Below are 17,076 nucleotides of genomic sequence, written 5' to 3'. Positions count from 1 at the left end.
AGTCATTTAAATAAAGAAATGCCTCCAAGCCTTCTCTCTTCCAACACTGGTGTGGTCAAATGGCGCCACCATGTGGTAGCAGAGGTGTTATCAGGTTTTGAAGGGCCATCATTTCCTTCAACAAGACTGACAATGATTTCAAATTGCATTTGTCTCTCTGCAAATACGTGCAGTCATTAACAGTATTTCAACCAATGCATATGTGTAAAAAGAGATATAATTGATACAGTTCGGGAGTATAAAATTTCTGATAGAAAAAGCTGTTGCTAGGTGTGATTTTGCCAGTAGAAGGCTGACAAGATCTAATAGGTCAAAGTTCACAGTGTTGATGATGAGTTATTACGTCCTTTTCCATGAAGGAGATGCTCTTTCACTCAATTTAAAGACATTTATCTTAAAATATAACAGTTTGAATTTCATAAATCTGACTTATACGAAAGCAGCTGTATAGGAAAGTTAGCACATTCATCTTTCCTATGGTGGCGACATGAGGTTGATGTCCCTGCCCAGTTTTAGAATCCATTTCACTCTGAGGCGAAAGTATAGATAGAAACCAGGGGGTGGCAGGCTACACACATGGGCTCACTTCATGCCTAAATGACTAACAAAAAAACCACGAAACACACCTACACATTAAAAGCTACAAAGCTGGCTGTAATTCAGCGTGGCTGGGTGGTTGTCAGTAGAACACCATCTGTACAAATGGTAAAAAAAATGCTAACCATCTTTCTTACTGATGTGTTTCATTAGCTGGCAGTACGAATATGTGGAAAAGGCAAACTCAAATGATTCATCTTGATTCACTCATTGAGGAGGATGTGGGAATTATTGAAGGTGGGCTGATCACTTTGAGGTATATAACTGTTCGTGCTGTTTGAGGTCTGTAACTTTAAAAGCCATTTAAACAAAAATAATAATCCTGTTAGGATTACACCATCCGTTGAAAACATTACAACTTACAAATCGACCCTTACGCAAGGATGCATTTATAAATGCAACTTTAAATGTAAATACAATAAAGTAATAGTAAAAACAATAGAAAAAACGACAGTCTATCTCTCCATTAATCAGTGGTTAGCAATTTAAATGCAGTAAATGAAGACTAGGGGCAATGCTCACTTCTTCAAAGAAGAAACAGGTTACACTTTATGGATACACTTACCTGTACTTGCTCATTTAGACTGTCTTTCTACCTGTGGAACAACTGCAGAGTTACTTCACTTGTGCAGAAATTATCAAGGACAAAACTGGCAGGAGGAAGTCTCTTTTTGGATCTACAATATTATCTGTAAATTTAAGCTAATGTCAATTTTATCCCATGGTTATCTGAACAAAATGACAATGAACAACCCGTGCTAATGTAGTTGCTGCTAGCTAAAATACAAGACTGTAATATGGGTGCCATACCGAGGGCAACTGTGACGGCTACAATCACAGGCACCTTGTTTGCTTGAATGATGACACAGACATATTTCACTTTTAAAATGAAAATACATGCTTCTTTGTATAAAATGCTGACTTTTATATGTGTTAAAGCAATATTACCCTACATATTAGTTAAGCCACAGCTGCCCTAAATTAAAAGTATTGGTAATTACCAAAATTATTTTTTATGTTTCTGTAATGGTTAATTTACATGTATGTACACCTGTAACATCTTTTTTAAATTCTTTTTTTTACTATTGTTAAACCAATTATTGTTGTTATCCATGAATTTTTAAAAATTTCTGTTTAGAAAAAAACAGCAGAAAAAGGCAAATTATTGATTTTTGATTAAAACGCCAAGTTACAGTTATTTACTTGCATTTGTGAACAGAAAGAATTCATTTTATTTCTAGTACTTCATTTATTTTGGTCTCCTCAAAGAAGTTCCAATGTGCCGGCTGAAATTTGGGTATAAAAACATGAATTCAATCCAGTGAATTCCATGATTTCTAGTTTTAAATATGTTTTTGACAGATTTCTAAAATATATTTTTTCTTGTTTTCATGAGAGGTAGTCTAATAGACAAATAAACAAAAACAAACAAATATACACAGTATGCGTTTTTAAATAAATATATAAAATGCTCTTCACCTTTTTTGTGTTATTTTGCAAAGCTCTGTTCTGTCATTTGGTCGTATATTACATGAGTAATAATATTTGAGTAAAAATGACTTTTTATTTACATCAGAAAATAATATCTAATTATCACTGGAACAATGGCCAGGTCTCTTGGAAAAATAGAAAGAATATTTTTGCCTTGAATATACAACCTAAAATACCCAACATCTAAACAAATCTGAAAGTGCATAGGCCATTATTTTGAAGACTTCTTCAGTTTGAGACACAGTGGGTTAGCATGATGTATTTTTAGTGATACAATTTCCCGCATCTACTATCACAATTGCATCCAAAATGGGCAACTGTAACAATCTGACGTTTTTGTACGATAGTCTTCCTGGTCCTTATTAGTAAAAAGATATTAACAGTACCATGGTGAAAATTTTTGTTTCTCAGAAAGATGATTAGCATTTCAAGTAGTCTGTAAATTATGAAGGTACATTTTAAAACAACAACAAACAAACCTCTCTTAGTATAATGTCAAACCAAATTAAATTTAATAACCTCGTGTTGCAGTGTTGGTTCTACTGACATCTCTATTTGAGCCAACTAAGAGCTGCCGTTTTCTTGTTATTTCCACAATAACAAAGTGGTAACAAAGTGACAGTATTAGCTGAGCGGCTGAGTATGTTCACTGAAATATTTTTGTTAGCATTGATAAACTTGCTAGCTTTAGCTGGTCTGTACCTTTTAACCACTGAGACGGACAGTATGGTAGTTTATTCATTTTATTTCTCATATTTTGCTGAAAACAGTTAAACAGCCGTCCGTATACTGAGGCTGAGAACAAACTCACCTCTGTGGGATATTATGCTACGTGCACCTCGGCCACTTCCTCCTACGTTCCCACCTCCGTTCTCTACCTGTGTGAATGAACTGGGCGTGTTTTACTCCCAAAGGAGCCTCATTCTCGGGGTCAGTCCACTTCCCACGAAAATATCCAGGAATTGCTCACTGGCAGGAAACTTTAATTTAAGGTAAGAATGGGTTTCTTATTCTCGGTTGGGAAATTTGTATATACTTGATAGGGGGAGAGGTTACCATTATTTTACTACGGAATTTGATCTCTGACGAAGAAAAAAAAATCATAACACATGATTGCGATGACCCTGTTGGGATTTATCCGTAGGCCTATATAGGGCTCAGCGATAAATGCACCCCAAGACTCTTCTGGGAATCATGAATTCTTGGAAAGTTTCTGTTTATGAAAGTTTCTAAAGAAAGTTTGCTATCATTTTTCATAATTTTTGAATGATTTAAGGATTGTTTCGGAGCTTAGTGACTATTTACAGTGAATAAGGAATCGCTGAGGCCTTTTTTTACGTGGTGTGGGTGTCCTGTATGAGGAGTTCCAATATGAGATCTCATTGAATTGTATATTTTGCATGAATATATTTGCTTTTCTCTTATTAGAGCTTCTGCATTAAAACAAATTTGCTGTCTCCATCAGTTTTTTTGCAGCTAGTGTAATACTATGCCAGTGAATTCATCATACTCCGACACATCTCAACAAGCTTTCCCTCAGCAGGCATGCAAGCTCCAACTTTTTACTGCACCCTACAGCAGCGCATAGTGCAGGAAGGGAGCAGAACAAAGAAAGCAGAGTGTGTGTATATAAAAAAATCCACCATCACAACAACGCAGTATCAAAAAGTCACTGATATACAGTGTTGCGGTGAATAGTTCAGATTAGTTTGTGTCAGAGTTTTCATGTCTTTATTTCCCACATTTCAGAGCTCAGATGTGATATAAATGTAGGCTGGTGCAGTGTGTGGAGATTGTTGTTTTGTATGATCTCTCCTGCACCAGATTCGTGTCCCTGCTCGTAACACATTCCACAGCTGTGCTGCTCCTCCTCCTCCCCCTTTCCTTTCTTATCTGCCTTGTGTCTTTCATCCATCACTCTACCTTATTAACATCAACCAATCAATCCCCCAGATGTGTGCTGTTATACTAGGTTGTGTCGCGTTAGTTAGCGCATGCTGCGTGCTCTGCAGTCTGATCTGTTTTCTTCCGCCCGTCGGTGTGTTCGCTGGTGTCTTATTTATAAATGGTATTGAGTGAGGGGAGTAGATCGGGGGCTGCAGTATCATTGCAGAGACACTGCAGCAGAAGCAGAGTTCGAATCTACTCCATACGCGGCCACTCAGAGACAGAAACAGTAAGGGATGTGTGGTGGTGAAATCTTTGCCAAGTAAATCAGAATGTTGAGAAACACTCAATCCTCTGACTCAATCCCAGACATTTCCTTAATATCCGAACAAACGGGATCAGCAAAATAATCCACATATTTTAGAGTAATTCCCCTCACTAAGTGCTTAATTAGAGATAGTAGTTTCCTTCTAAGATCCCCTGTGCTGCCCCTGTGGTCGCGTTCACTAAACCTGTAAGCACCCCCACCTTTTTTTTTAATAATCTCTTCATTGTCTTTTTAGAACAGGACCATGGCTACACCTGCAAAATATGGAGAAACATCGTGGCAGCTATCTGTGCAGGTGGATCAAAAGGAAGGTGACGAGTCCATGAAATTTAAGATGAGGGTGATGGGAGACTTGCACATCGGTGGCCTCATGCTTAAGCTGGTGGAGAAAATCAGTAAGTGTGCTTAGCACGGATGTGTTTCTGCATAGTGGCTGGAAGGAATTTTAAAAGTGTGTAACTACAAAGGCTAACAAACAACCTCAACCTACATGTGGTGCTACAACAGCTCTGCTGGCCAAGCCGCACCCTTGTTTGAGCTGCATTCTTCTACACTACAGTGCCATTGTGTTGTCACAGTGCGCCAACTTGTGTAGCCCCAGGGGCCAAAGTTCAGCCAGTCTCTGATCTGATATCAATTTACGCTCCTCTATAAACACAGAGGAGCTAATGTGGCTAACTTAAAGGCAACTTTATGGAGGTGATTCAAAGAGCATGGGACATAATAAATGACTAAGCGGCTTGTCATCAACAGATGGACTTCAGCCCAGCACCATAAGATGATGTCAGGTAGACTCATTAAACCACACCACCTACACAACCGTGGGAGCGGAAAATATTTGTGACGCTAGCAGATGTAGTTGTTGGTGAAGTATGTTACCTATGGAGCCAGAACCTCCCCCTGAAGGCTCTTTAAACCCGACATGTAAATTAGTGCAATAACTTTATGTGTGAACTACCCCTTAAACCTGACATGTGTTAATAATATGCAGGTGATAAAATGTCTTACTTAATACGTCTGCCTTGCAGAGGCTCCTCAGGATTGGTCGGACCATGCTTTGTGGTGGGAACAGAGGAAATGCTGGCTGCTCAAGACCCACTGGACCTTGGACAAGTATGGGATCCAGGTAAGATGAATTCTTACACCCAAAGGAATGTGGAATATCCCTTAAAATATCCAATGGGAAGGTGTTCTCCAGTCAAATCTGGCTAAATAAATTACGTGTGTTCTTGCAGCTCTTAAAGGTGTAGAGAGGTTTTATATAACACGTTGGAAGCTATTAAATAAAATTATATCCTCCCACTTAGAGAAACTCTTATTGACCTATTCACTGTAGCCAAAACCATATAGGTACATAATAATGTTTGATATCTTATCCAGTCAAGTAATGTTTAAGCCCAAGTACAAACCCTGATTCCAGTAATGGTGTAAAAAATGTGGACAAAAACACCAAAGTATAAATTAGACAAAAACGCTTTAATATTTATTTTAAATCTCGATTAGTTCTACTGCAATGGCAGACATTTTTTACTACATGCACACCAACATGATATTGATAATACTGGGTTTCCAACACAAAGTAAATATACAGGATATACACTGGCTTGACACCTGAAGTGTCATGGCTACTGGACAGACGCACGCGCAGACAGTTCTTTCTTTGAGAACAAAAGGGGATTATTTATTTATTTTATTTATAATATATATATACACGTACTCCTCTTCAGCCGTACTCGCTCCGAAACTCCACACACGCTGCCACACCCGGGCAGGTCCCGTGATTTGGTCGAGAAGAGGGATATCTACACAGAGAATTCAATGTTAGTTCCACAGCAAAATACACACAAGGGATTAGTTTGATAATGCCGAGAGCACGAACTCAGGAGGTTCAACGTTCCAGCGGCGAGCTGTTCTGTGCCACTGCCTTAAATAGCAGCTGGGGAAATCAGCCAGATCAGCAGCAGGTGGACACAATCACACAGGTGGTGGGCCAAGAGCGAGAGCCCGTAACGAGCTCCACCCAGGCAGAAAGGAGGAGGAGAGACAGAAAACAAAAACAAAAAACAACAACACGTGTAGCCAGCGTGAGCCAGCCAGAGAGACACGGGGACCGTGACATGAATTCAATTCAATTCAATTTTATTTATATAGCGCCAGATCACAACAAAAGTCGCCTCAAGGCGCTTCATAGATACAGAGAAAAACCCAACAATCATATGACCCCCTATGAGCAGCACTTTGGAGACAGTGGGAAGGAAAAACTCCCTTTTAACAGGAAAAAACCTCCAGCAGAACCAGGCTCAGGGAGGGGCGGGGCCATCTGCTGCGACCGGTTGGGGTGAGAGAAGGAAGATGGGATAAAGACATGCTGTGGAAGAGAGACAGAGGTTAATAACAGATATGATTCAATGCAGAGAGGTCTATTAACTCGTAGTGAGTGAGAAAGGTGACTGGAAAGGAAAAACTCAATGCATCATGGGAATCCCCCAGCAGCCTACGTCTATTGCAGCATAACTAAGGGAGGATTCAGGGTCACCTGGTCCAGCCCTAACTATATGCTTTAGCAAAAAGGAAAGTTTGAAGCCTAATCTTGAAAGTAGAGATAGTGTCTGTCTCCCGAATCCAAACTGGAAGCTGGTTCCACAGAAGAGGGGCCTGAAAACTGAAGGCTCTCCCTCCCATTCTACTCTTAAATACTCTAGGAACAACAAGTAGGCCTGCAGAGCGAGAGCGAAGTGCTCTAATAGGGTGATATGGTACTACAAGGTCATTAGGATAAGATGGGGCCTGATTATTTAAGACCTTGTATGTGAGGAGCAGGATTTTGAATTCAATTCTGGATTTAACAGGGAGCCAATGAAGGGAAGCCAAAACAGGAGAAATATGCTCTCTCTTTCTAGTCCCTGTCAGGACTCTTGCTGCAGCATTTTGGATTAGCTGAAGGCTTTTCAGCGAGTTCTTTGGACATCCTGATAATAATGAATTACAGTAGTCCAGCCTGGAAGTAATAAATGCATGAACTAGTTTTTCAGCGTCACTCTGAGACAGGATATTTCTCATTTTAGAGATGTTGCTCAAATGGAAGAAAGCAGTCTTACATATTTGTTTAATATGTGCTTTGAAGGACATGTCCTGGTCAAAAATGACTCCAAGGTTCCTCACAGCGTTACTGGAGGCCAAGGTAATGCCATCCAGAGTAAGAATCTGGTTAGATACCATATTTCTAAGATTTTCAGGGCCGAGTACAATAACCTCAGTTTGATCTGAATTAAGAAGCAGAAAGTTAGCGGCCATCCAGGTCTTTATGTCTTTAAGTCATTCCTGCAGTTTAACTAATTGTTGTGTGTTATCTGGCTTCATAGATAGATAGAGCTGGGTGTCATCTGCATAGCAGTGAAAATTTATGCTATGTCTTCTAATGATGCTGCCTAAGGGAAGCATGTATAGTGTAAACAGAAGTGTAAACATGAAGCTAATATAAATACAATTCATTTTGCTACACAGGCCGATGCTGAGCTGCGCTACACACCCCAGCATAAACCCCTGCTACTGCAGCTTCCCAATATGAAAACCATCCAAATGACCGTCAGCTTCTCCAATGTGGTCTTCAAGACGGTGACAGACATCTGCAGAATACTCAGTAAGCGTCTGTTTCTTCTGATTGCTCTCTCCTGCATTATTATAGCTCTAATTTTGAATGCCTCATTCACTGTTCTAAGTTCAAGGTTCAAGTTCCTTCCCATATTCTTCCTGTCTGCTCCTGCTTTGCACCATTTCAGACATTAGAAGACCAGAAGAACTGTCACTGCTGAAGCCTCCGGATGATGCCTCCAAAAAGAAGAAGAAGAAAGATAAGGACTCAGAGCAGGAGGAGATTTGGGACATAGATTTACTCAGTGGCGGACCAAGTGGAACAGGTACTCTGAAAGAAAAAGATGTGCAATAGGAATAGATGGTCTTTCATGTGCCTTGAAAGACTCTGTAAGCCTATCTAAGGGAATTGGTGCTGTTTACAACGATATGTGCATTTGATTCATTACTTTCTGTGTGCTGCATTTTGCATGAAGTTCATTTAACCTAAAGAAAAATGGTATATAAACATACATATTTTCAAGGTATATGAATGGAGCATCCCCACTGTAGTTTTAAGTTTTGCATGGTATGTAGTGCATCTGTGATCTGACAGGGCACATTTCTCAACAGTGAGATCTGACAGAATTGTTCAGTATGCTGCCGTGTTCTCCAGGAACACCCACTCTCGCACTCTTCCTCTGAGTCCAAGTTCATACTCTGCACCATCCTAAAAATCGCTCCGCCTTCAGTCTGTAGCTCAGTTTATTTTGTTTTTCTCTCACCTTTTTTTCGAAGTTATATTCTAACTTTGGCTTCTTGGAATTTGGATTTTAAATGCAGTACCTTTATATTTAGTATAAATATGAAGATATGTTGAATCTTAGCTAATCATTAGCCCTTTATTTCCCTCAAACTAGGCCCCATGTATAGTAAGACCATGAAAGCAACCTATGACCCTGAGAATGGGATGCCAATGTCTGCCACCAGCGTTTGGTTTGGAGAAAATCCTCTTGCAGAATCTCAGACAAACTTGCCACCTGCCGAGCTGGCCAAGATGTATCAGCCGTTGTCACTGGTGGACAAAGCAGTCAACAATGCAGGGTAGAAACCGACCGGATTTCCTATCTCAAGCTGATTATTATACATTGAGAGATATTTCTTTCCCTAGTTAAATATTTGATTTTGTTGTTGTTATAATAAACAGGTGGTTGGACTCATCCCGTTCACTTATGGAGCAAGACATTCAAGACTATGACAAGCTACTACTGCGCTTCAAGTACAATGTCTTCTTTGACATCAATCCTAAGGTAAGAGATCCAAGGTGAACACAAAAAAAGGAAAATGTTGACCTAAAACCGCATGTTTCTGTGTTTTAGTATGATGGCGTCAGGATAACCCAGCTATATGAGCAGGCCCGCTGGTCTATCCTGTTGGAAGAGATAGACTGCACTGAAGAGGAAATGCTGATGTTTGCATCTTTACAGGTGAGAAAAACTTGCCATTGCAGATAGCAAGCAAATGATTTTTTACAGTTGAAGTTGTTTAAATGTTGTGCAATCATTATTGTTTGCTTGCATATACTACGTGTGGAAGATTATTAAATGTAACCCTTGTTACCCTTCGCAAGAGGATGGTTTGGTTGATGAGTGTCAGGGTTAATGAGAAAACTGTTGTGTGGCCCAATAAAATAACTTTAATAACAAGAAGCACTTGGAGAGCACAAACCTCCAACTCAGCTCACTTTCTTTTTAGGGGAATAGTTTTATATTTAGTATATTTACATTTTGTTTCTTTGTTCTTTTTAAATGTACTTTTAGAGCTTTGCAGCCAAACCAAGAGCCAAACCAAGAGCAGGCTTTTGTTATTTGCTCTGCTGAAATCAATTTTAGTATATTTGACAGTTTTTGGATATAATTATTTTTTATTTATGTGGATTTAGTAGGTGTGTAATATTAATTTCACTGTTTAAATGTTAAGTAATAAATATAATTTTTTACCTCCAAAAAACATTAAAAAAATGTTTGCATGTATTCAGCTTTTTATGTATTTAAATGGTTATAACCCGTTACTATAACAAAGTTATAATAAATAATGAGATATTTAGAATATATGTCATTCATACTCACAGGATCAGTAGGAAACATAGTTTTAAATAGCTCAGTATAGCACTATTATCACACTTTCTGATCAATGTATTGATTTTGAAGGAGAGGACAATAGTTTTAATCATGTCACATTGTGTTCATTTTTATATGGCACTTTCTATATGCTGATAATAAGTTATAAGGCTTTTTGTCAATTTTCAATTAAGAGTTTTAATGGCTTGTTAACATGACCTCACACCACACACATACTAAGTTTTACCAGGATTCATTCAAAATGTTTGTTGTGTTGACAGACAGAATGCTATGCCAACTGTCCCAAAAACACAACTTTCTTGGCAGAAGTAATAATGAACTATATTTCAAATTTCAAGATGCTTCACATAACAAATTACTCCTTATTCATTTGACTGGCTGTTTTTGGATAAATGCTCAGATTTGGATCCTGAGGACTATAAAGCTATAGATTGTATGTCATTATACATTACACTTCTCATAAAACAAGGCATACTAGTGTAAACTTTCCTTTGGTAAAGCTTTGAAATGAAGATCATGGCATGCAATTCTTCAGGGCCACAGTAATGCAGCTTTTTTAGTCTTTGATACAGTTTATGTTTTTCTTAACGCTCATAGTACAGCAGAGTGATGTGGGTGCCTAAATCCATCTGAGGACATGTCAGGACATGAGGAAAATCCCAGTGGAAGAGGAGGAAAGGAGGGGGAGGCAGGGAAACGAGTCATACAATTAAAGACAGAGTAGCAGAAAAGCTAGTACGGTAATAATTAGAATGCCCCAACAGACACAATAGGAGGAAGCTGATTATTACCTGCAACATGATGAGTGTCCTGATTTCATCCCATCTTTGGTGACTTCAGCTATTATTTTGCAACGACTGGGACAGTGATTCAGAAATCACAGATTCAAAAGGAATGCTGCACTCACCTACACATTGGTGCAAAGGCTGGCACGCTGGGCTGTGCTCAAACCTCCCTCTGACTCATGCCAGCCTTGCATAACCTCCTAAGTCATGTCGGAGAACTTCATTACCACTTGTAGTTGTTAAGCCCAGTGCAGAATCTTAGCTTTTTGAGATTCCTAACCAGAAGTCTTTGTCCCAACAGTATCGCATTTGTAAACTGACCGTGTCCACTGAACCTCTGAACAACTCTAATGAACCAGAAATTGACGAAATAGAGGCAGCCCTATCCAACCTGGAGGTGACACTCGAGGCCGGACACACAGACAAAATTCTGGTAAACATATTTTTAAAAACCAAATGTTTTCACCTCTGTTGCAGTAGAATACCTGCTCTGAAGCTGAGGTTGATAGACAAGCCTTAGCTAATTGCATGCATGGGATAATTGACAGTTGTTTGTCTTGCCCCCAGGAAGACATTACAGACGTCCCAGAGCTGGCAAATTCCCTCCGACTGTTTAGGTAAACCCAACTTTAAATATATTACATTTATATTGCACAAAGATGCTAAATAATTATTGAAGTGTAATCATTCATCATCATAGTAATGTGTGTGCATGCTGCCCTTAAATAACCAAATTTAAGGTTTATAAGATCAACATTTGTTAGAGATCAAAGGCGTACTGGATAAACATAAAATATTCTGTTTTAAAATTCATTTTGTGTGTTTTTGTCTCTGATTCATGCTCCTGTTTTATAATGTCCCTGAGGATATCTGATAATTAATGAAAGGCTCTCAGAATTGCTGCTCTGAACGAGCAGCCTCCGTTATTAAAAAATAAGACTTTATGCACATTTTAAAACATTTATGCAGTTTTGCTTAAACAAATGTACTTTTTCAATGCTAAATCAGGCCAAAAAGACTGACGCTGCGCTCATACAAAGAGTACTGGTTTGTATTTAAGGACACCACCATCTCTTACTACAAGAACAAGGAGGCCTCCAGTGGAGAACCAATAGAGCAGTTTCACCTCCGAGGTCAGTAAAAAAGAATTATGTGAAAAAATTATTAATAAGTTTGAATTTAAATGGGCCCTATTATGCTTTTCTTTAGTTCATAACTTTATTTCACATTATCAAACATGGCGATTGTTTCAAATAAAGAGCTCTGCATATATATATATAAGGATATATGTATGCAATCCTGTGTACCAAAAGTTCAGGACTCACACAACATACCTCCCTGTAGCTTCTCTCCTCCTGTCATCCCCCCAAAACCTCATCCTAATGGAGACTGTATCTACTCACAAACCACCAAAAGGAATCAGCAACAAATTATTTAAGCATAAAAAGACAAAGAAAGAACTCCACCAAAAAGTAAAAGTGTTAAATGTGGATTATTTACCTTTAGATATCTCTCCTCTAAGTCCCTGTTAGTAGATAATGTAATGATAATAATCAACATGTTGATTTTTTCGGCCTTACAGAAACCTGGTTACAGCAGGATGAATATGGTAGTTTAAATGACAACACCGCCAAGTCATACTAATTGTCAGAATCCTTAAAGCACAGGCCGAGGAGGAGAACTGGCAGCAATCTGCCAATCCGGCTTGTTAATCAACAAAAGAACCAGTCAGTTTTAATTAATTTGAAAGCCTGACTCTTAGCTTTGTAAATCATAATTAGTAAACAAAAAATAACACACACAGAAAAACTGTTTTATTTGTCATAACTACAGTCCTCCTGGCCCTTATACAGTTTCTTTCTAAATTCTTTGAGTTTTTATCTGATTTTGTGCTCTGCTTTCATAAAATAACATAGTGGGGGATTTTAACATTTATGTAGCTGCTGAGAACAACACGATCTAGGTGACATCATAAACACTGCATTTAATCTGTTATTAGAATCAATGGCTTCTGTCAAAATGTAGATAAGCCCACCCACCATTTTTATAACACTCTGGACTTTATTCTGGCATGTGGCATACAAAATTAACAGTTAACAGGATTCCCCCAAAACCTTCTTTACTCTAGGGGCTTTATCTTACAATACAAAGCACCTTGGGGGGACTGTTTTTTTGTAATTTAGTGCTATATAAATAAATTTGAGATGAAATTTAATTGAAATTGCTGTTGGTAATGATTTCAGTAAGAGCAGGTGTTAGTTTATTATGGTCACAGAGGTACATAGCTAGCACATGGCTGTTCAAATCTTCTGTTTACAAGGAGCAGCCAGTCAGTAGAAGAAAAGGAGGGAATGAGAGGAGCTAAAACCAGTTGTGGATGAACTGAAGAGCTGCAAAGACCCAGTATAAGATGAGAAAGAATTATGTTAAAGTATGAATATGCAAAGCTACATTAATAGAGACAAGCACTAAAAATACATAGCTGGGGGAAAAAAAGGTTAGTCTCCCACTGAGAACCAAATGAGAATGATCATTTCCCCTCAAAGGCTAGAAAAACAGAGAACCAAAGTTTCTGATCATTTCATATATGATGTGAAATTCCATCCATCCATCCATCTTCATCCGCTTTGTCCGGGGCCGGGTCGCGGGGGCAGCAGCCTAAGCTGAAATTGAGATTTAAAATGTAATTCTTTAATATACATTTTTAAGCTGCCACAAAGACAGCAGTTATATTCTGTGACAATATTCTGTTAGAGATCTGCTGTATCTATCCATTCTTATATTACCATCTCCTCTTCTTGATTCCCAGGCTGTGAGGTGGTCCCTGATGTCAATGTAACTGAAAAGAAGTTCGGCATCAAGCTTCTGCTGCCAGTGGCTGATGGAATGAATGAGGTGTACATCCGATGTGACAATGTAAGCCCCACCTTATCATTCATATAAGTAAAGAGAATGTTTTCAAAGCAAAATCTTTACTTTTTGAGATTTTGTGCTTTTTTTTCTGTCAATACCAGTAAGTCTTCTTTATTTTAAAACGAATGCCTTGTGTATATTTGTGTATATAAACATGAGAAATTTGAAGCAAACTTTACACCTTGTTATTCTATTCCTTCCCTTTGGACCAGGAAACCCAGTATGCTAAGTGGAAAGCTGCATGTGTCCTCGCTTCCAAAGGCAAGACAATGGCGTACAGCTCTTACAAAACAGAAGTGAAGCACATTCAATCTTTTCTGCAAATGAAGAACCTGGCGCCCCCTCCTGGTCAATCAGCTCCTGACGTCGAAGCGATGGATATGAACGCCGAGTGTTTTGTTTCGCCACGATACGCAAAGAAACACAAGACCAAACAGGTTTGTCTTAGGTTCGTCATATTTTACTTTGCCGACAGCTATCTTTTTTTTTAAGTATTATTATTTAATTTGCCTTTGATTTCTGCATCAAGCTGACCGCACGTATCCTCGAGGCACACCAAAACATAGCACAGCTGTCCCTGGTGGAGGCCAAGATGCGCTTCATCCAAGCATGGCAATCACTCCCAGAGTTTGGTATCAAATACTACATTGTCAGGTACGGTGAAAGGACTGATATAATAGACGTTCAATGTCATTTATGAATGATAATCCAAGAGATTTTCCTTTTGCTTATTTTTCAATCATTCAGATTCAAAGGGAGTAAGAAGGATGAAATTCTTGGGATTTCATATAACCGCATGATTCGTATTGACATGTCCACTGGGCTGCCTGTCACCACATGGAGATTCGCCAACATGAAGCAGTGGAATGTCAACTGGGAGATAAGACAGGTGAGGGATTGTTTTTTTTTCTTCCTTCATTCAGGACATTTCTGGTGTATTATCTACAGACAGCATTACTTTAAATCCTGAATCTCTTGTATGTAATTACAGGTGGCCATAGAATTTGATCAACATGTGTCAATAGCCTTCTCCTGTGTGAGCTGTGACTGCAAGGTAGTCCACGAGTTCATCGGTGGTTACATCTTCCTCTCCACGCGATCTAAAGACCAGAATGAAACACAGAATGAAGAACTGTTCCATAAACTTACCGGAGGCCAAGAATGAGCAAAGATGTATTAGTCTATGCTTTTTTTTAAAGAGCATTGATCACTTATTTACATTTATGTTACAGTGTGAAAATAGAGCACTCATCAGCTAGCTGCAGTGGTCCATAAACACTGACCACATCAGTGACAGAAGAAATGTGATACCAAATCACATGAGATAAAGTGATATATTTTTACCCAGAAAAGAATGCTATGATCATTTTTCATCATATATCTTGTTTTAATCAGTTACGCCAATGTTCCCCGCACTAGGAAAATAACGCTGTTGATGTAAATATGTCAAGACTATGTCAAAAGTCTGGATGAACTGATGTTTTCAAGAAGTACACATTTGTTTCCAGCTGCACAAATGTACTCATTTCAAAAAGTAAAAAGTAATTAAAGGATTTTTTTATTTTATTTTGCAACTTGTTTCACTTTTTTTTTTTTTTTTTGGCTTACAGTTTTTATAATTGGTCCTTTTTTTCTGAGAGTTTAATGAACTCTGTTGGACTGATACTTATATATATATCATAGTCCCTTGCTGATTAGTCTGATCCTTTAAAGCACTACAAGTCTCATTAATCCAAATCGCTTGCACATTTTTGATTGCATGTTTCAGTCGCTCCCAGTAGGGCTCGCTACAGCGAATTATCCGCCTCCATCCCTCCCTTTCTTGCATTTCTTGCATCCTTTCTCTAAAACAAGGGTGGGCAATTCCAGTGTCCTGCAGGTTTTAGATCTCACCTTGGGTCAACACACCTGAATCACGTGATTGGTAAATGGCCTGTATTTGTATAGCGCTTTACTAGTCCATAAAGACCCCAAAGCGCTTTACACATCCAGTCATCCACCCATTCACACACACATTCACACACTGGTGATGGCAAGCTACATTGTAGCCACAGCCACCTTGGGGCGCACTGGCATAGGTGAGGCTGCCGGACACTGGCGCCACCGGGCCCTCTGACCACCACCAATAGGCAACGGGTAAAGTGTCTTGCCCAAGGACACAACGACCGAGACCGGCAACCTTCTGATTACAAGGCGAACACCAAACTCTTGAGCCAAGATCGCCCCACATTAGTGATTAGTTCATTACCAGGCCTCTGGATAACTTCAGGACATGTTGAGGAGCTAATTTAACCATTTAAATCAGCCGTGTTGGTTCAAGGACACATCTAAAACCTGCAGGGACACTGGCCCTCGAGACCTGGAGTTGCCCACCCCTGCTCTAAAACCAACTCTCTGCTTGTCCTCCTTAACTACGTCCATCATATCAGAAAGTCTTAGTCCCTACATTCAAAATCCCTACTCTCAGCTCCACAATCCTTCTTTCTCGCCACCTCCGAACATGCCTTCCCCTTCTTCTCCTCCTCGTCCGTCTGCAGCCAACAGTAGTACTAGCACAATGCTGGTCAACAATCACCCCAAATCTTCTCTTGCCTTCAAGCCAGGCCTTTACAGCCACTTCAATATGTTAACCTCAAAACATTTTGCCACAGTTTTAGAAGTACGTTTGGGATTATGTTTATTGGGAAAACCCATTTTTGATTTTTTTTTTTTTTTTTTAAATCCTGTAGCCAAAACATATCACTGACTTGATGCTGCGTCCACTCTGCTTTACGGTTAAGGTAGTGTCTGTTTGTTTTAAATAAACACCTGAAGGAAGCATCTTAAGCCTTGCAGAGGAATAGATTTGCACAGATCTGGAAAAATCTTTCTACAAGTTTCTACATGCTATTATTAGAACAACAATCAAGTCCTCCACTAATGTGAACAACCACATGGTTGCGTTGGACTGGAAACTGAAATGGGCCTTTAAGTTTGTGGGACGGGGGATTCATGACTTCAGTAAATGTCAAATGTCAGCATATTATTAAAGCAAAAAATTACAATAGTTTTCAGTGTATTTCAGTGATATTTGATTTCTCCCGACTTTATACTGTAATGCTCTAAGCTGATAGTATACAAAAACAGACAGATATTTTGCCAGATTTAACTGGAATTGGCAACAGCTTTATGCAGCATATGTCATTCTGTGTAAACTCAATGTGCTTAACACAAAAGACAAAAATACCTATGTAGTTTTACAACGCATTAAGGCAGTGACAGCAAAATATAACATTTTTTTAAAAAGATGTTGAGTCTATTTTTAGTCACAGATGTAACTGATCTCCGGTTAGCAGGCAGCTTATTCCAAAAACAGCACCACCGT

The 17,076-nt window shown here is 39.0% G+C and overlaps 1 protein-coding gene and 1 long non-coding RNA gene across 3 annotated transcripts in view; one reads left to right on the top strand and one right to left on the bottom strand.

Moving 5' to 3' along the window:
• The window catches only part of LOC309689881, a 44,853-nt gene extending 41,862 nt beyond the window's left edge, over positions 1-2,991 (bottom strand). For both annotated transcript variants that reach the window (XR_014271543.1, XR_014271544.1), the window contains exon 1: positions 2,900-2,991. This is a non-coding gene — a long non-coding RNA (uncharacterized lncRNA). The remainder of the gene's footprint in view (positions 1-2,899) is intronic.
• fermt1 (FERM domain containing kindlin 1) lies at positions 2,978-15,278 on the top strand. Its single transcript, XM_082506548.1, has 16 exons — positions 2,978-3,080; positions 4,539-4,698; positions 5,332-5,429; positions 7,808-7,943; positions 8,083-8,220; positions 8,794-8,977; positions 9,081-9,183; positions 9,253-9,360; positions 11,101-11,232; positions 11,367-11,416; positions 11,808-11,932; positions 13,609-13,715; positions 13,925-14,149; positions 14,242-14,366; positions 14,460-14,601; positions 14,704-15,278. The coding sequence occupies exons 2-16, from the start codon at positions 4,548-4,550 to the stop codon at positions 14,875-14,877; spliced, it is 1,998 nt and encodes a 665-aa protein (XP_082362674.1). The 5' UTR covers positions 2,978-3,080; positions 4,539-4,547; the 3' UTR covers positions 14,878-15,278.
• Positions 15,279-17,076: the final 1,798 nt, after the last annotated feature.

Source organism: Aulonocara stuartgranti, assembly GCF_965226115.1.
Source record: "Aulonocara stuartgranti genome assembly, chromosome: 15".
In the NCBI taxonomy this organism is placed as follows: Eukaryota; Metazoa; Chordata; class Actinopteri; order Cichliformes; family Cichlidae; genus Aulonocara; species Aulonocara stuartgranti.
Note: the sequence above shows the minus strand (reverse complement) of the source record. Positions and strands in the feature narration are given on the sequence as shown.